The sequence below is a fragment of the Mauremys mutica genome, chromosome 2 (genome assembly GCF_020497125.1).
Source record: "Mauremys mutica isolate MM-2020 ecotype Southern chromosome 2, ASM2049712v1, whole genome shotgun sequence".
Taxonomy (NCBI): domain Eukaryota; kingdom Metazoa; phylum Chordata; order Testudines; family Geoemydidae; genus Mauremys; species Mauremys mutica.
Window position 1 is genome coordinate 104,079,607 of NC_059073.1, and position 19,449 is coordinate 104,099,055.

At 45.8% G+C, this 19,449-nt stretch overlaps 1 protein-coding gene and 1 long non-coding RNA gene across 6 annotated transcripts in view; one reads left to right on the forward strand and one right to left on the reverse strand.

Moving 5' to 3' along the window:
* The window catches only part of ZNF236 (zinc finger protein 236), a 193,443-nt gene that overhangs the window by 45,471 nt on the left and 128,523 nt on the right, over window positions 1-19,449 (forward strand). For all 4 annotated transcript variants that reach the window (XM_045006346.1, XM_045006348.1, XM_045006345.1 and 1 more), the window contains 2 exons: window positions 7,117-7,188; window positions 19,092-19,295. In XM_045006346.1, the coding sequence (XP_044862281.1) occupies window positions 7,117-7,188; window positions 19,092-19,295 (276 nt within the window). The remainder of the gene's footprint in view (window positions 1-7,116; window positions 7,189-19,091; window positions 19,296-19,449) is intronic.
* The window catches only part of LOC123364320, a 34,208-nt gene continuing 15,862 nt past the window's right edge, over window positions 1,104-19,449 (reverse strand). The window contains exons 3-5 of one of the 2 annotated variants that reach the window (XR_006577071.1): window positions 7,091-7,165; window positions 1,600-1,726; window positions 1,104-1,460 (exon numbers count right to left, since the gene is read on the reverse strand). This is a non-coding gene — a long non-coding RNA (uncharacterized LOC123364320). The remainder of the gene's footprint in view (window positions 1,461-1,599; window positions 1,727-7,090; window positions 7,166-19,449) is intronic. The other variant, XR_006577070.1, reaches the window with a different exon arrangement.

The window sequence follows — 19,449 nt, forward strand, 5'->3', positions numbered from 1 at the left end:
AGGAACCACATATCTCAACCTTGGAACAGCACCCTACTATATCAAAGCAGTGCTCAGTTGAGAGCAACATGTTCATTATCGGGGATCTTCTTTTTCTTCTTCACCTCCATTTTGAAACAGACTGTCTGATTTCCTGGGTGCCTGGAAAGCCATCACTACCAACAAATGTGTTCTAAGCACTGTGGAACTGGGCTACATGTTACAGCAAAAAACTAGATCTGCTTCCCGTTCCCCTTCACTGTCCCTCACCAGGATCCTTCTCATATTAGTGGTTCTTCCCCACTGTATCAGAGGAGAGATTTTTATTTGAGACGTTTCCTTACACAGAAATCAAAGTGTGTGGGGGGGGATGGGGGTGCAGGGGGATGCTGGCTAAGGCCCATCTTAGGGTACGTCCATACTACCCGCCCGGATCGGCAGGTAGCAATCGACTTCTCGGAGTTCGATGTATCGCGTCTCATCTAGACGCGATATATCGAACTCCGAACGTGCTCCCGTCGACTCCGGAACTCCACCACCGCGAACGGCGGTGGCGGAGTCGACGGGGGAGCCGCGGACGTCGATCCCGCGCCGTGAGGACGGGTAAGTAGTTCGAACTAAGGTAGTTCGACTTCAGCTACGCTATTTGCGTAGCTGAAGTTGCGTACCTTAGTTCAACCCCCCCCCCAGTGTAGACCAGGCCTTAGACCTACAAAACTTAAACAAATACATAAGAAAGTTTTGTACAATATCCTTGTATTCCTTCATCCCATCACCCAATCCTGAAGATTGGTATGCTGCTCTTGGTCCTCCAGATGCCTGCCTTTGTGTGGCCATTCATCACACCAGAGGAGGTTTCTCCCCTTTGGTCTGTCATCAGCTCCCAGAGTGTTTATCAAATGCATGGCTGGAGTAGCTGCCTTTCTTCACAGAATCGCTATTCAGGCATACCTCTATTTGGATGACTGGCTTATTTGGTGACATTCCAGACAACAGAAGGCATCAGAGAAATTCAGATTCTATTTGACCATCTGGGCCTGATTATACAGTCTCTTTCTGGTGCAGAGAATCAAGTTTATCAAAGCATTGCTAGATTTAACATCAACAGTGGCATACCTTCCTCAGGTCAGCTTTCAAGTGATCCTGGAATTATGCAGTTTCCTCTAACCTTATCCACAAACAATGATGAGAAACTGGATGCAACTTTTAGGACATGTGGCCGCTTGCATGTAGGTGACTCAGCATGCCAAGCTATACCTGAGATGTCTTTAAGGCTGGTTAAAATTCATCTGCTGTCCATTAACTCACCCTCTGGATGCATTAATTCACAGACCTGCAAGTGTGCCATCTTTCTCGAACTAGTGGAGAGTCCAGTTTGACGTCTCTTTGTCTCCTCCTCTTCCCTTCCTACTATGACTCCGGTCATGGACACATCTTCCTTGGGCTGAGGTGCACATCTGTGTCCCTTGCAAGCTCAAGATCTGTGGGCAAACAAACCATATACATCAATGTTGTGTAATTGAGGGCAATTTTCAGAGTTTTTCCTGCCAGATTTTTCTCAACCAGAGAAAGGGCAAGTATGTTCAAGTACTTACAGACAATATGACAGCAATGTTTTACCTGAGGGGAAGGGGAGAGAAGAGGGGCAGATCAGCTTGACAGCCTCCCGACAGACTGTCTTTCTGGAATTTTTGCATTCACAATGAAATAGGGCTGTCGATTAATCATGGTTAACTCATGCGATTAACTAAAAAAAAAATCGTGATTAATTGCCATTTTACTGGCGCTGTTAAACATTAGAATACCAATTGAAATTTATTAAATATTTTGGATGTTTTTCTACATTCTCAAATATATTGATTTCAATTACAACACAGAATACAAAGTGTACAGTGCTCACTTTATATTATATTTTATTACAAAAATTTGCACAGTAAAAATGATAAAAGAAATAGTATTTTTCAGTTTACCTCATACAAGTATTGTAGTGCAATTTCTTTATCGTGAAAGTGCAACTTACAAATGTGTGTGTATACACACTTTTTTTTTGGGGGGTTATGGAACTGCACTCAAAAACAAAACAGTGTAAAACTTTAGAGCCTACAAGTCCACTCGGTCCTACTTCTTGTTCAGCCAACTGGTAAAACAAACAAGTTTGTTTACATTCATGGGAGATAATGCTGCCCACTTCTTATTTACAATGTCACCTGCAAGTGAGAATGGGCATTCACATGGTGCTTTTGTAATCAGCATTGCAAGGTATTTACATGCCAGATATGCTAAACATTCATATGCCGCTGCATGCTTCGGCCACCGTTCCAGAGGACATGCTTCCATGCTGATGACGCTTGTTTAAAAAAAAAAAATTGCATTAATTAAATTTGAGACTGAACTGGGGGGAGAATTGTATGTCTCCTGTTCTGTTTTATGGAAATTCTGTCATATATTTTATGTTATAGCAATCTTGGATGATGGCCTCGCACATGTTGTTTTAAGAACACTTTCACTGCAGATTAGGAATGTAAATATTGTTTAAAAAGTTAACCATTAAGATAGCTACAGTACTCAACTCAAAGTTTAAGAATCTGAAGTGGATGCTAGGGCAGCTCTACATTTTATTCTCTCACGTGGACACATGAGGAGATACTTGTTGCACGTGCTTCCCTGATGGGTACTGCTCAGGAAAACTTTCCGGCTACAGTGCACTTGGTGTGCACAAACCTGAAGTGGAATAGATATGTGCAACACATCTCAAAGAACAACAGTTACAGTGGAGGTAGTAACCATTTTTCTTCCATGCCCTCCCTTAGTCTTCATCTGGCATTCTTTTACAGTACCTGGTGCTTGATTTCTATTGCTGAGTTTTAGAGATCACCCACAATGAATGTTCCAATCGCTTCTGCACCAGGTCCTAGCTCTCACTTTTTTCCTCGCTCCCTTTCTCCTTAAAGACTCATTTCATGAGACTGTCTTCCTATAGAAGGTGGACTTTCTGCTGTCAAGGGAATCCATAAAAGGAGTCTTCCTAATCTATTGAGAACAAAATTCCTTGTATTTCCTCATCCCCCACGAAGGTGGATGGTCTAAGACTCTTTCTGGACTTCAGAAACCTGAACAGGTATTTAAAGATCTCAAAATTCAGGATTCTCACCTTTAGGAAGAACCACTAGAGCAGGGGTGGTCAAACGTATTGACCCTCTGACACACACATGACAATCTTCAGAAGTTCAAGAGCTGGAGTGCGCCTGTCGGGTCTTGGAGCTTCAACAGTAGACGTGCCCCGTGGGGCTGAAGCCAGAGGTGAAATGAGGTCACATAACACCCCCCCCCCCCCCGTTTTTTGCCAAGGCTTGCTGGCCCTGCTCAGTAACATGGTGCTGCCAAGCCCCCTCCCTGCACAGCAGCTGCTGGAGCCGGCAAGAGGGAAGCTGTGGCTGTGGGGCGAGGCAGCGGCAAACAGTTGGGAGCTGCAGGGAGAGCTGCTGCTTTTGTTGCTGCCTCCCCCTGGAGCTAAAGCAGTGCTTCCTTCCTGCAGCTGCCTGCTGTTTGCTGCTGCCTCTCCAGGCGAAGCTAACACCCGGGAGCTGCAGGGAGGGGCCACTGAGGGGAAGAGGGCGGGATGTGCCTGGGGAGGTTCACTCAAGCTGTTGTGGGGGGGGCAAACTTTAAATTGCGGCCCCCCCACTCTCAGCATCCGTCATTTTTGGCAGAAGACCTAGCCCCACTTCTCTGCTGCAGGGCAGAAGCCCTGAACACTCTTCCCCCAGTCTGGTAGGCAGAGAATGAAAGAGGGGAGCATGGGGCTCCACGAGCCACACTTTAACTGTAAAATTGCCAAATACATTCCGTGAGCCGCGGTTTGGCCACCCCTGCAGTATAGATTAATGAGATTCTTCTTTAGGAGATAGATGCTTTTGAATTCAAGGTTGTTCCCTTTGGGCTGTCAGCAGTCATTTTCACCAAATGCCTAGTTACAGTGGCATCTTATTCTCAGATATTGAGATATACAAGTATGTGCACAGGTATGAATGGCTTTTTAAAAACAAGACAAAACAGGACTTGATATGAGCCCTTGCCACTACTGGAAGCTTGTTCCACTCATGAGGCTGCAAATAAAATTGAATAGTTTAGTCTCCAACTCCCTCACAAAGAATATTTTATAGGTGCAGTACTGAACTCAGTAGAAGCCAGGATGTTCCTTCTAAAGGAAAAATTCGCTAGCATCCAGCAAGTATTCATCACCTTATGGGCATATTGAGAGCAGACTCGTTACTTTTTCCTGTGGTTCATGGTCTCATGACATCATCAGCTTACGTGACTCCTCATACCTGACAGTACACGAGACCTTTACTACATTTGATAGTATGACACCAAATGCTGAACATAGGCTTCCTGTAGACATTTGTCTTTGATGTAGCACCAGTGGAACTATCAACTCACCTGATGCAAGTCCAGGGACAGTGTTCTGCAAGGAGTGGCTGTAACCTCCTGTTCCTAACAACTTTGGTTTTTTTAAGTGACGTTTACCTGCAGTTTTATCTATTATACTCCGTCTCTCTAATTCTCAAATATTACTTTGATGCATTTTGAATTCCAAGGATTTGGGAAAAACCAAGCCAACCAAGCCTAGTAATAGCTGCTTGGTTCTAAAAATGACCATAGCAAATGAGACTTGTCATATTTTGTCTCAATCCAGTTGGCTATATAATGCTTGTAGTATGCTTTGGGGGTAATGTTGGGATAGAAATTGAATGTTAGAAAGCAGTTTGTGAGAGGAATTGCTCAGGTAACAATAAAGGCAGCCAAATGGCTTTTTTGTTTATACAAGTTATAACATTATTACTGTAAGGTCAAGGGATTTACTTTTCTGTTTTAAACAGTGTGAATACTGTTTGAAAAGCATATTTCCCCCTGCAACTATCACATTCACTTATATCTTTTTGGGGATAGGAGTTGATATTCTCTCTCTGTCTGTCTGTCTCTGTCTCTCGCTCTCTCTGATATCTATCTATATATCCCATCTCTCTCTGTTTCCTTGGACTGTCTGTCAGTATCCATCTGTTGTCTCTTGTCTTATATTTCAATTATAAGCTCTTTGGGGCAGGGACCATTTTTTGTTCTTTGTTTGTCACAGTGCCTTGCGCAGTCAGGTTCCGCTCCTTGACTGGGGCTCCTAAGCACAATGGTAATGCTAATTAATAGTAAAACAAACAAGTAAACAAAAAAAAACCATACACACATTCTACCCAAGAAGCTTGCTTTGACAGTAAATGTAACTGTCTGGTTACTGGAAGGCATATCTTAGGATAGTGTTTCTATTTTCTTGTGGCCACAGCCGCCTGGGTGGTGATGGGGGGGCGGGGCGGGGCAGGGACAAAGCAGCATCCCCTCTCCCTTCCTACCCTCCTCTGGAGCCACAGATGCCAGAGGAGAAGGCAGCTGATTTGAGTTCCCCACCTTGCTGGGTGCAGTGGGACTTGAGTTTCCAGCTTCAACCCTGGGGTGGTGGGATGACTGGTGCCATCACCTGGCTCTATCCCCCAGCTCAACCCCACCCCAGCTTCCGCTGCCTCCTCTGGCCCTGGGTTATGGCCACATGGTGGCGGGCTCCATCTCTGGCTGAAAGGTTTCAGGTTCTGGCCGCGGGGATCCAGATCCAGCCCTGGCCACCCAGTGGTGGCGATGGCGGGCTAACCACCCCCTTCCATTTGCCCCTGCCCCCTGCTGCATTCTCCAACCCCGGTTTCAGCGATGCGTTCCGACCCTGGCTGTGTGGTGGTGGTCACCGGGCTCTGGCCACTGGGCTTTGGGTTCTGGCTGTGGTGTCCAGCCACGTGGCAGTGGGTGCTGGCCATGGGCTCACTAACCCACCCCCATCACCTTTGGCCCCTGTTACCTACACACCAATCTCCTCAGGGCCGTCCTTACTCATACGCAAAGTATGCAGCTGTGTAGGGCATCAGGAAATTTGGGGCACTGCAGCAGGGCCAGGCCTGCACTCACTGGTGGTGGGAAGTGCAGTGACTTGGCCCCAGCCACGCCACTGGTGAGTGCTGGGGGGTGGTTCCCCCTGCCTCCCAAGCCAACCCTCCCCCCCCCCGCCCAGGGGGGCTGCGTACGGACCCAGAATAACTAGGGACATCCCTGGATCTCCTCATCCATGGCTTAATTTGTCCCCCAGCTTGCCATGGCTGAGTAAGTCTTGTGAAGATTGATATTTGTACGTTATTATCACTTTTTGCTACCTCCCAGCTAGCTAGCAAGTCTGCTGCTGTGAAAAATATTAACAAATGTACAAATATCACTTTTCAAAGAAGCAGACTTATGAGCTAGCAAATCGTAAAAAAAAAAAAAAAAAAAAAAAAAGCAACCAAAAAAGCAAAAGAAACTAAAACAGCAAAAGACAAGAACGTGGAAAGCACCTTATTTGTTTTTATTCTGTTTAGGTCTAGTAAAGAATAGAGGCAACTGTACATTATTTTTTATTATTGAGTCTGCAAAAAAAACCCAACAGCCTTATATCAGTGTTCCCTCTAATTTTTTCCATCCATGTGCGGAAAGAATTTTATGTGCACAATATCGAGATAATGTGCAGATGTGCACCACCAGCAGCAACCAAAAACCTAGATATATATTTTTTAAAAATTACCGTGGGGATAATTACTCCAGCCAGGACAGGTTAGGCGTTTTAGAACTCACTACTCAAAGAATTAAATTTAAATGTAAGAGAAAAATAAAGATTCTGAAATGCATAGACCAGTCAAAAAACTAAAACAACACGCATTGAAAGAAGTATGAAGAAGTAACAACAACAGTAATACAAATCTGTGTTGGGTGTGTGTGTGTGTGTGTGTGTGTGAGAGAGAGAGAAAGTGAGTGAATGAATGAGTGAGTGAGTGAGTGAGTGAAGGCTTGTCTCTACTTACCATGGATTGACGCAGTGGCGATGGATCCACCGGGGGTTGATTTAGCTAAGAGATCCCTGGAAATTTATCCAACCCCTGAAGTGTCTCTTTTACTCTAGCCATGGTTTGATGTTGTTGAAAAATTATTTGTAAGTTTTACACTTAATATTAAGTGATATCTTTTTTCATTTAATACAGTAGCTTACCGTCTTTGCCATTCTTTTGTTTGTAGGATCCTGTGGCTCAGCCTCTAATGACGTCTCCTGCTAACCTGATGCAACCTGTTGATAATAAATGGAAGAATGTAAGTATAGAGATTTTCTTAATTTATTTGTGTCAATACTGAGATGGCAGGCATGTTAAAAGGGAATTTCAGCTTTTAGAACTTTGCAAACATTTATTAATATTATGTATTAACAAACACACAGTTTTCTGGAAGGTGGGTTGATATTTGATTAAAGGGCCTTATATAATGCTGTGCTCAATTTGTGAATGCAAATCTGTTAATGCTTGTAAATGGTTAATTAGGAGTATAGCGAGTCAATTCATAAATGTTTCCTGATAACTGCATACACAACTCCATTCAAAAACTCTTGGAAAACATGTCAGATACCCCACTCCAGTCCCTGTAGGGCAGGTAAGATGATTAGTGTGCCATAAAGGGGCTCTAAAAGCATTAGGGAATGCATCCATTAGGGAGGACTTGTGCAATGCAGGCACTGTGGAAGAGAACTTTAAGGCTGCCTTCCCAGGACTCTAGCAAGCCCCAGCATAAGAGCTGGTGGCAGAAGGTGTACTTTGAAATGCTTTTTTAATATATACATTTTATAATTTAAAAAAATCCAACCTTCATTAAAGGCAGTTGTCTTTTAAAATATATTCTTCTTCGAGTGCTTGTTCATATCGATTCCAGTTAGGTGTGTGCACACCGCGTGCACGATTGTCGGAGAATTTTTACCCTAGCAACACCCGGTGGGTCGGCTGTGGAGCCCCCTGGAGTGGCGCCTTCATGGCCCTGGATATATACCCCAGCCGACCCAGTGCCCCCTCAGTTCCGCCCGTGATGGTCGTTGGAACTGTGGAGCACAGCATTGCTGTCCTCCACTCTCCCTAGCTTTTACTTCCCGGTTTGGATAATTGTTCTAGTTCTTATAGTTATATAGTTAGTATAGTATTGTAGTCTCGATAGTTGTAGAATTAGTTTGTAAATAAAGTTAGTAGGTTGGAAGGGGTTCCTTCCCCTTCCTCCCTGGGTGCCGTCCGGGCTCATGCCCAAGGCTCCGGGGTTTAAACCATGCTCAGCCTGTTTGAAGCCTATGCCAACGGGAGACCCCCACGACTCTTGTTTAAAGTGCCTCGGGGAGTCTCACCAGGCCGAAAAGTGTAAAATCTGTAAGGCTTTCAGGCCTCGAACCAAAAAGGAGTGGGACTTTAGACTCAAGCAGCTCCTTGTGGAGGCGGCCCTCAGCCCAGATCCTCCTTCAGCACACCAAGTTCTGGCACCGAGTGCCTCGGTGCGCAGTGCTCCGGTGGCAACTTCGAGTATTACACTGCAGGGAGACTTGGATAGAGACCCACGGCACTGGTCCTTACTGGCACCGCGTCCAGCGCAAGCACCTTGGGCGCCGTTCCCTGTCCCCAGGGCAGAAGAGACCTTGCAAGCCAGAGGGGGCTGCCTCTCAACAACAGGCGCCGGCACCCCCTTTGCCAACCTTGGACTCACGTCCGGCACTGGAGCAACCGAAGGTACAGGTGCCGATATCGGCACCGTTGACTCCGGCACTGAGGGAAGAGCCATTGAGTCTGGCGCGTACTGGCTCCCTGGCCCGCACCGTGGTTGAGCCCCGACTTCCATCGACGCCGGAGACATTTGCAACGGCGAGGGACCTCATCGTCCTTACAGAACCGGCACCCATGCGGTACAGTGTAGGGGCAAGCCAGCCCTAATATGTCCACTATCTCCGAGTGTGGACACTCGGCACTGCTCCCGATCTCGGAGCAGGTCCTGGCACCGCTTGCAGTCCCGGCACCCTTGTCTATCACGGCATCGGTCATACTCACGGGCCAGATCGTACTCCCGGCACCATTCCGCGCACTGCTCCGGACCTTGGTACCGTTCGGACTCCTGATACTGCTCCCGGCACCGGTCAGAGCGCCGATCCTATTCAAGAAGCCGCTCCTGGCACTGCTCCCACAGGCAGTCTTCATTGCGATCCAGGTTTGGATCCCGGTACCGGCATGACCATCGGCACCGTTGTCGATCCCGGTACCGTGCCGGCACTGCTCTCCTGTGGCCCGGCACCGTGCCGGCACCATTCCCAGCAGAGTCGACACAGGCACGCTCCTCACCGCCCTGGCCCTCATGCTCTGCCTCACGCTCTTCACAGTCGGACGGCGTGTCCCGCTTAGCCTATCCTGCAGTGGGCCAAGCAGATGGTAACCTGGATCAATGGCAGGATGAAGCCCAAGACCCTAGCCAAGAGCCTGCACAATGGTCCTTCTGGACCCCGTGGGCATACCACCAAGCCCAAGGGGTTCCATCCTCAGCCTCCCGCTCAGCCCATTCAGAGCCCCAAGTACCGGAGGCCACCATCAGTCATTCCCCTCCGGGAGGTATGGAGGCATCTGCACCCACCCCAACGCAGCCCCAGACCCCGGCACAGCGGATCTTGGGCATCAGGATCCCTCGCAACTGGACCTGCCACAGGATCCATTAGCCCCTGTAGCATCTTCCTCATCTCCTCCAGATGAGGCGGTGGTGAGGACAACGACCTCGGGTCCCCCCTCCAATAGACCCTACATGCTCACCAATACCTTCTACGTAGGGTGGCACGTAATACGGACTTCCAAGCGGAGGAGATAGTGGAGTTGGAGGACCCGGTGGTGGACATCCTTTCAGCTGACACCACATCCCAGGTAGCATTGCCCATCATCCTCACCATCCAGGCCAACGCCAAGACAATATGGCAGACCCCTGCCTCTATCCCACCTATGTCCAGAGTATGCTCACCCTACCTGTATGCTCACCCTCAGCCGTGTTCACTGGTGGTGTCCTCAGTGAATGCAAGGGAACGGCGTGGTCAACAGGCTGCAGCACCCAAATCTAAAGACGCCAAGCACCTCGATTTATTTGGACGCAAAATTTGCTCAGCAGGGGGCCTTCAGCTCAGAGTCACAAGCGCTCTTGAGCCATTATAATTATAACTCATGGAACTCCATGGGTAAATTTAAAGAGCTGATTCCGCAAGAGTCCAGGGATGAGTTTGGGGCTTTAGTGGAAGAGGGCAAAAAGGTGGCTAGGACCTCCTTACAGGCCTCCCTTGATGTAGCTGACTCTGTGGCTAGGATCCTGCCGTCGCTATGCGATGCATCTCCTGGCTTCAGGTATCTGGCTTACTGCCAGAGCTGCAACAAACCCTGCAGGATCTACCATTTGATGGGCAGAGCCTGTTCTCAGGTAAAACGGACTCTAGATTACAGAGCCTAAAAGACTCCAGAACCATCATGTGCTCCCTGGTGATGCATGTCCCGGGTACCCAGCGCAAGCCCTTTAAACCACAGCCTCAAAGGTTCTACCCACCCCCTTTTCCAAGGCATGACTTACAGAAGACGTGGTTGAGGTGGCAGAAAGAGATCCACCGGCCACCAGCCTGGTCAGAACCAAGGCCCTCATAAACCACCATAGGGGCTTAGAAAATTTTTTTGAAGGTGTGCCTGAGGATGGCGTACCACTCGCTATCCAGGATCCTTTCCCTCCATTTCGAGAGCGTCTCTCCCATTTTCACCATGTTTGATCGCTTATAACTTCAGACCAATGGGTTCTTCGCACAGTGGAAAGGGGATATTCTCTCCAATTTTCTCAATCCCCGACCCCATCCTCCCTCCCTGTCCCTCTTCAGAGACCCTTCTCACGAGCAACTCCTTATACAGGAAGTCTTAACGCTCCTGTCCATGGGAGCGATCAAGGAGGTTCCATCGGAACTAAGGGGCAGAGGGGGTTCTACTCCCGCTACTTCCTAATCCCCCAAGGCAAAGGGGGGGCTATGGCCCATTCTGGACCTGCGCAAACTCAACAAATTCATGGTAAAGTTGAAGTTCCGCATGGTTTCCTTGGAGACCATTATCCTTTCCCTGGAGACTGGTACGCCGCCCTTGACATGAAGGACGCGTACTTTCACGTAGCGATTTACCTTCCACACAGGCGCTTCCTTCGCTTTGTGGTAAATCATGAACACTACCAATTTGCTGTCCTGCTCTTCGGGCTGTCCACAGCTCCGAGAGTGTTCACCAGATGTATGGCCATCGTGGCAGCCTACCTTCATAGACAACGGATCCAGGTGTTTCCATATTTAGACGACTGGCTCATTCGGGGCCGCACCAGGGAAGACGTGTGATCCCACATCTGGCTCACCCTAGGCACGTTCCGCAAGCTGGGCATCCTGTTCAACAGTGAAAAGTCAACTCTGGAACCAACCCAGAGAATAGAGTTTATCGGGGTAGTCTTAGACTCCAGACTTGTCTGCGCTCTCCTGCCGGACAATCGTTTTCAGGCTACGGCAAACATCATCCACAGCCTCCAAAACTTCCCGACTTCCACGATAAAGACGTGCCTCGGCCTTCTGGGGCACATGGCGTCGAGCACTTACGTAACCAGACATGTCAGACTTCGGCTCCACCAGCTTCAGGCCTGGGTATCAATGGTATATCGTCCAGGTCAGGACAGCCTGAACGTGGTGGTCATGGTTCCGGAATCGGTCTTGACCTCCCTCAGTTGATGGCTGAGCCCCACGTCGGTGTGCGAAGGGGTACCATTTCACACCCCACAACCTTCCTTGTATCTTGTCATGGATGCATCATCTCTGGGCTGGGGCACCCACCTCGGGGAGCACCAGACGCAGGGCCTTTGGATCGCTTCCGAACTAACTCTACACATCAATGTACGAGAGCTGATGGCAGTACACCTAGGGTCTCAGACGTTTCGCTGTCTCCTACATGGCCGTTGTGTGGCAGTCCTCACAGACAACACCACGGCCATGTTCTACATGAACAAGCAAGGGGGAACCCGGTTGTCTACCCTGTGCCAGGAGGTCGTTTGCCTGTGGGAGTTCTGTATAGTCCACTCAATACATCCGGTGGCGTCGTTTCTCCCGGGGGTCCAAAACACGCTGGCAGACCACCTCAGCAGATCTTTCCAGCCTCACGAGTGGTCCATTCGCCCAAACGTCATCCACTCAGTTTTCCTGAGGTGAGGGTTTCCCCAGGTCGATCTATTCGCCTAGTTCAACAATCAGAAGTGCCAGGTATTCTGTTCTCTCCAGGGACGTTCTCTGGGATCTCTATCGGACGTTTTCCTACTCCCATGGAAAGACCAGCTATTCTACGCATTCCCTCCATTCCCGCTAGTCCACAAGGTCTTGCTCAAGTTACACAGGGACAAGACACGCATGATTCTGGTTGCTCCAGCATGGCCCAGGCAGCATTGGTATACCACACCCCTAGAGCTATTGGTAGAGCCTCCGATCACACTCCACCTGTGGCTGAACCTGATATCACAAGACCACTGTCGCCTCTGTCATCTCGACCTGCAATCCCTCCACCTTACAGCATGGATGCTGCATGGCTAACTTGATCGGAGTTACTCCGCTCACAATTTGTACAGTTCTGTTAGGCAGTAGGAAACCCTCCACTCGGGCCACGTACCTGGCCAAATGGAAGCGATTCTCCTGTTGGCACGGGCAGTGCGCCTCGTCTCCGTTACAGGCATCAATACCTTTCATCCTAGACTAACTCCTATTCCGGAAGCAGCAGGGCCTGGCGACGACATCTGTCAGGGGGCACCTGACAGCCATATCAGCTTTCCATCCGGGAGAACGTGCTTCCTCTGTCTTCTCCAACCCGATCGTTGTTAGATTTCTGAAGGGTCTAGATCGTTTCGACCCACAAGTACGACCACCGGTTCCAGCATGGGACCTAAACCTGGTCCTTTCTAGACTCATGGGGCGCCCCTTTGAGCCGATGGCCACCTGTTCGCACCTTTATCTATCTTGGAAGACAGTCTTCCTTGTAGCCATCACTTCAGCGAGACACATATCTGAAATCAGAGCCCTCACATCTGAATCACTTTATACAGTTTTCCACAAAAACAAGGTGCAGCTTCGCCCCCACCCTGCCTTCCTTCCCAATGTGGTATCTACCTTTCATATGAACCAGGACATTTTCCTGCCAGACTTTTATCCAAGTCCCCATGCCACGCTGCAGGATCAACACATGCACTCCCTTAACGTCCGTAGGGACCCTCACCTTTTATATCAAGCGTACGAAGCCGTTTAGGAAAACAACCCAGCTTTTTGTTGCAGTGGCCGAACGGATGAAAGGCCTACCGGTCTCCTCGCAGTGCATTTCCTCATGGATCACCTCTTGTATCCGTGCTTGTTACAACTTGGCCGGTGTCCTGATCCCGTGTCTCATAGCTCACTCCACGAGGGCCCAAGCCTCGTCAGCCGCTTTCCTGGCTCACGTTCTGATTCAGGAGATCTATAGAGCTGCTGTTTGGTCATCTGTACATAACTTTGCAGCTCACTACGCGTTAGTTCAGCAGTCTAGAGACGCTGCCGCATTTGGTTCAGCGGTTCTGCACTCAGTGATGTCTAACTCCGACCCCACCGCCTAGGTAAGGCTTGGGAATCACCTAATTGGAATCGATATGAGCAAGCACTCGAAGAAGAAAAGACAGTTACTCACCTTTTGTAACTGTTCTTCGAGATGTGTTGCTCATATCCATTCCAAACCCGCCCTCCTTCCCCACTGTCGGAGTAGCTGGCAAGAAGGAACTGAGGGGGTGCTGGGTCGGCTAGGGTATATATCCAGCGCCATGAAAGCGCCACTCCAGGGGGCGCCACAGCCAACCCACCAGGTGTTGCTAGGGTAAAAATTCTCCAACAATCGTGCACGCGGCATGCGCGCACACCTAATTGGAATGGATATGAGCAACACATCTCGAAGAACAACAGTTACAAAGGTGAGTAACAGTCTTTTACTTTTTTGGCAGATTTTAACTTGTTTTGTTGAATCATTCTCTACAAGCTCAACTAGCTTTGTTTGGTGGAAAGTGGGGAAGTTATAAATAATCAAGAATAAGTACCATATATACGCATTCATTAGCCCATTTGTTTATAAGCCAACCCCCCAACATGGCTAGGTAAAAATAGTAAAAACCGTATGACCCTTTCATAAGCTGACTCTATATTTCAGGGGTTGGCAAACTTTGGCTCCCAGCCATCAGGGTAAGCCGCTAGCGGGTCGGGACATTTTATTTACTTGGAGCATGGCTCCATGCCTGCAGATGCTCCAGGTAAACAAAATGACAATGTATTAAATGTACAATTCAATGATTCCATAGAGTTTAAAATCATCACATTTTGGTGTAGACCCATTTGTAAGCCGACCTCCGCTCTTTGAGGCGTCATTTTTTTTTACCAAAGATATTTGGCTTATGAATGAGTATATACGGTAGATTACCTGAGAGAAGAAAGGTATTGTTATAGAGAAGAAATAAAATTAGGACTTGAAAATACTTTCTTATGAAGGATATTTTAGCTAGAATGCTTTGGAATACAGTATACATAGTCCGTTAGGTTTGCAAGTGGCATTCCGTATATATTTTGCATGACAGCTTGGTGCTAAAGGAAGACAAGGGCTTAGTATGAATAAGACTCAGTTGGCATATACATACATGACAGATTATTCAAAAGCTTTCAAACAATACTCAAGGCAAAACTTTGCCAGAAGCTGGGAATGAATCATAGATTATCAGGGTTGGAAGGGACCTCAGGAGGTCATTTAGTCCAACCTCCTGCTCAAAGCAGGACCAAATCCCAACTAAATCCCCAAATGGCCCCTCTCAAGGATTGAACTTACAACCCTGGGTTTAGCAGGCCAATGCTCAAACCACTGAGCTATCTTTCCCCCCAAAACATCACATCACTGCATTGGCTGGGATGGGCGACAGGGAATGGATTACTTGATGTTTACCTGTTTTGTTCATTCCCTCTGAGGCACTTGGCATTGGCCACCGTCAGAAGACAGGATACTGGGCTAGATGGACCTTTTGTCTGGCCCAGTATGGCCATTCTTATGTTCTTAACTGGTCACCCATTTCCCCCTCTTATCATTAATTGATAGGAGAAGCCATTTTTATGCAGCAGGTGATTAAGCAGTCAGTGAGCACCCTGGTGGTCTGAATTTACACTGCTTCTAGCCTTTGCTGTTTCCTCATTATGAAAGAGATGTTGAGTGGGTGCTCCAGAAAGAAGCAGGTGTACAGAGAAAGGAGTCCGCTATTTAGTAACTCAGCAACCAGAGCAAAATCAGCAGTGAGCAGGTGGCTAGCAAAGACTGAGTGATAGAGATTGAGGGGGAAACTTTAGTCTACTGTACTTTTTTCTCAGGACTTCATCCCCAGAACAATTGATGAGGGCAGGCATTTCAGACACATAGTCACCTGCTTAGCATTGCTACTGCTATATACATTTGCTCTTGGTAAAACTGTCAGAAGGGCCTTATTGCTGATTTTTATATGTTCTTACCTACAACTCAAATTTGAAGGGAGTGGGCTGCAACTCTCAAAATTGAGTCTTAAGTCTCTTAGGCGTTTAACTCGCATAAGCACTTGTGAAAACTTTTGTAAATATTTTGCTTTCACTAAATGCACTTTTTTTTTTGTAAATGGTACAAACCCTTGTTGATTAAGGGTCTGACAAATACAGTTCTTTCCTATTTTTATGCCAGGAGAGAGTAAAAGTTGTTTTTTTTTTTAAAAAAGGTGGGGGGAAAAAAGCTAAACAATACCATGGTTTTTTTATTCTTCAAAGGAATGGATGGCAGACATCTTTATTATGAAACAGTAATAAAATATTTGGCTCTTTGTGGTGTATTATAAGTTGGATACATGATAAGCAATCCAAGTTACAGCCTGGAAGGAAATCTTCATCACTTTTATAGATATAATGAGGGAACATGCACACACATACTATCTAAATAGGTATGAAAAGGTTGTCAAATTGAGTGTTTTCCCCTTCAGTATTATGTTCAGCCAGCCCTTCAATGAAGGGTTGTCCTCCTCTTGCTGGAGAATGGGCAGCTTATAGAGCTGTCAATCTAGGACTGCTTGCTCCTCTAAGCTACATTCTACTCCCAGAAAGTACTATTTCTGAAGTTGTTGTACCTCTGTTTTCTGTGGTCTAACAGCAGTAAGTACAAAATGAAGAATATATCTATTGTTGTTAATCTGTTTAGACAGAGTTTCTGTCAAACTGAGATCTGTGCAGGGATCTTGCCATCCTGGTCCTCAACAAGATGAACAAAGATAAACTCTGTGTGTGTGTGTGTGTGTGTGTGTGTGTGTGTGTGTGTGTGTAACAGGGTGACAAATATCTATTCTTGTGAGTGAGTGTCAGCTCACTTTTTTAATGTTGATTCAGAACTATTCATCCAATTCCAAGGAGGGAACTGCAAGGTGAAACAAATTTTTTTTACCCTAATTATTTGGTATCATCACAAAATATGAAGGAAAGGTCTTTACCCCATCAGGTCTGCAAGAGAGTGTTTTAGCTATGGAAAGAGCCATGGAGGAAAATTGTTTTCAAAATGTAAAACAAAATTACAGTGAAAGACTAAGTAAAAATTCATCCTAAAGCCACTTTGGTAGTATGCAGACAGGACTCTACTTAGCGCACCCTGAAGCAATAATGCGGCTTCTCATTGCTTGAGGAACAGAAATGAATATTAGCCTGTGTATGCCCAAGAACAGAACTGCATGGCCAGCAAATGTATGTTGTGGAATCCTTGTTAAGGAAATAAAATAAAAGCTCTCTGAGTAAGAATATATTTGAGTGGTTTTCAACCTGTGGTCTGTGGACCCTTGGGGGTCTGCAGACTAAGATTTTCGAAGGTGTCTGAACCTCTATTCAGAATTTTTTAGGGATCCACAAATGAAAAAAGGTTGAAAAGCATTGGTATATTCACAGGACTGAATCTGCAGTGAGGGGGAAAAAGTGGATAAACCCAATAGATTGTTAAGTTAAGTGGAAAGAGTAAGGCTAGCCACCCTGTTTGTTTTATTCCAGATTCTAAAAAGGAAAAATAAAATTAGCTGAAGAATGAGTCCTTGGATTTCTTCTTCATCCTTTCTAAGATGAAGAAGAAAAGAAAGAGGGAGAGAGCCAAGATGGGTGGAGAAATTTGATTTTTAGACTTAACAAAAATTATTTTCAGCATTGTATTTTGTTGTTCTGTTCAAAAGATATTTAAATTTTTGTCATAAAAAGAGGTTGAAGCAAAGAAGTGAAGAAACTGAAGGAGGCATTACCTAAATAGTTCAGAGAGGAAGTTTAATGATACATTACTTTCTGATCTGGAACAGTTTATTACAAGGTGAATGAACTTCCTCATATAAAGGCAGAAAATTGAAGATTAAAACAAAATCAGAAAGATAAACCTGACTTGTCTGAAGAATGTTGCTGTAGTATGACTAGTTTTTTTTGTTTGTTTGTTTTGTTTTTAAATCAACAACCTTGTAATTGTTATTAAAGGAGATTTTCCAAGGGACTTGGCATATAAACTGAGTGAGGCTTTTAAGAAGAAAGCAATCAGTACCATGTTTTGCTTATTCATTTAGACCAAAATATTTCTGCAAAGAGCTGAAGAATTGATCCCCAGTAAGGATAAATCTATAAAATTATCTTTTGGATCATATCTATATTATTTTTCTTTGTGGCAGGTGCCCACAGGTACTCTCTTAAAACAAACAAACAAACTGCAGATGGCTTGCTGGCAGAAAATATAGTGGCTCAACTATAGTGACTGAGAGCCAAGTAAAGTAATTGTTAGCTTCTGCTGAATACTAAAGTGCCAGATAAATAGAAGAGCACCATCTGTCATCAGGAAGTGATAAAAGGTGGTCTCCTGCTTAAAGCAAATGACAGGGACACTGGACATCTGCAAAGCACCCTAAGTATGAAGTAATTATATTAGAAGTAGTAACTTATTCTATACAATACAATAAAAGTTGTGAAAAAGTGGTAGAGATGGGACCAGATGGCTCACCTTTGTTGGCCACTTTCCTACATGAAGGATTGGTTAAGGAGGTTTGTAATATGAGGCAGCATTTTGGGCAGACTGCAGGCAGAGAGCCTCAGTTTCCACTCTTGATCAGAAATCTCTCCCCTTGGGGACGGGATATATTAACCTAAATAAAACTTCAAAGAAAAATCAAGATCCCAAAACAAAGTCCACCCAAAAGTCTGTGCAGAATGAAGGTTTTGCTTCCATACTTTGGTAGACCACTCCAGGCCCTATGGGGCTGGACTCAGTCCTAACTCCCAGGACTTTCTGCTGGAGCCTGCTCACTCCTAGCAGTCTCTGATCCCTGAGCATTCCCCCCTGCTTGCAGCTTCCTGCTCATCTTTTTAGGGAAATTTCCTGATTTCTCCCAAATGTGGCTTCTTAGTAATCAGGGTTGGGTGTCTCAGGTCTTCCAGCCCTGTTACATGGTTTCAAGGGGAAAAGGGAAATTTGTCTCAACTGTTGACTTTTTTTCTCAGCAGTATGTCTACCAATATGATGATACACTTATTCACAAAGAGTTTATTTTATATAATTTGTAGATTGTATTACTAAGTCACACATATACAATAGTCTCTGTTTCACAAAGGCTTAACAGCTGAGTTTAACTGTGAAACTATGTATCACTGAGGCATCGTTACTTTTATTAAATATGCTAGACAATTTACTAATAATACTTAAGTATTTTTTATACAAAAAAAAAGCTTTTTGAAGTATTTTTTGTGATTACATTTACTTTTTTGTGTACCCTTACCTGCAAAATTCAATCATTCAAAATAGGTCCCTAAGCTGTGTGAATTGGTGAGGGGCCAATATTTTATCATAAACTTAATTCAAGCTGTAAACTTATAGCTGTATAGCTTGGAAAAAACTCCTTCTGGAAGGAGAATAGAGGAGCAGTCCTTTAGTGGAACCAGCATTCCTCAATGACAGCTCTGTAAACTCCCCAGTCTTACATGAGTGGACATCCCCACAGTGGACAATTAGCAGACATATTTCAGATAAAGAAAATATACTGGTAAGTCAAACTTTCTTTATACGTATCTCTTTCATTTTCCTTTATAAATATACTGCTGTATATTTCAGGCCACACATTTTCGGTCTCCACTTCTTCAACAGACAGAAAACCAAGTAACTTCAGCTGCAGGTCAACAAGGGCAACAGGCTGTAACAGATGTCATCCAGCAGCTCCTTGAGCTGTCAGAGCCAGGTCCAGTGGAAAATAACCAGCCCCAGCAACCTGGCCAACAACTCAATATTGCAGTAGGACTCAATCGAGACATTTTGCAGGTAGGGCGTATTTACATAATAAGTAGTTTAGCATTCAACGGTGTCTTTGTAATTGTTATCCTTATAGTGAAATCAGCAGTTGATTACAACAATAAGGTGTTTGTATGCCTGAATTGACTTCTTTGCCTAACGGGGAAAAATTGAAGTAATGAAA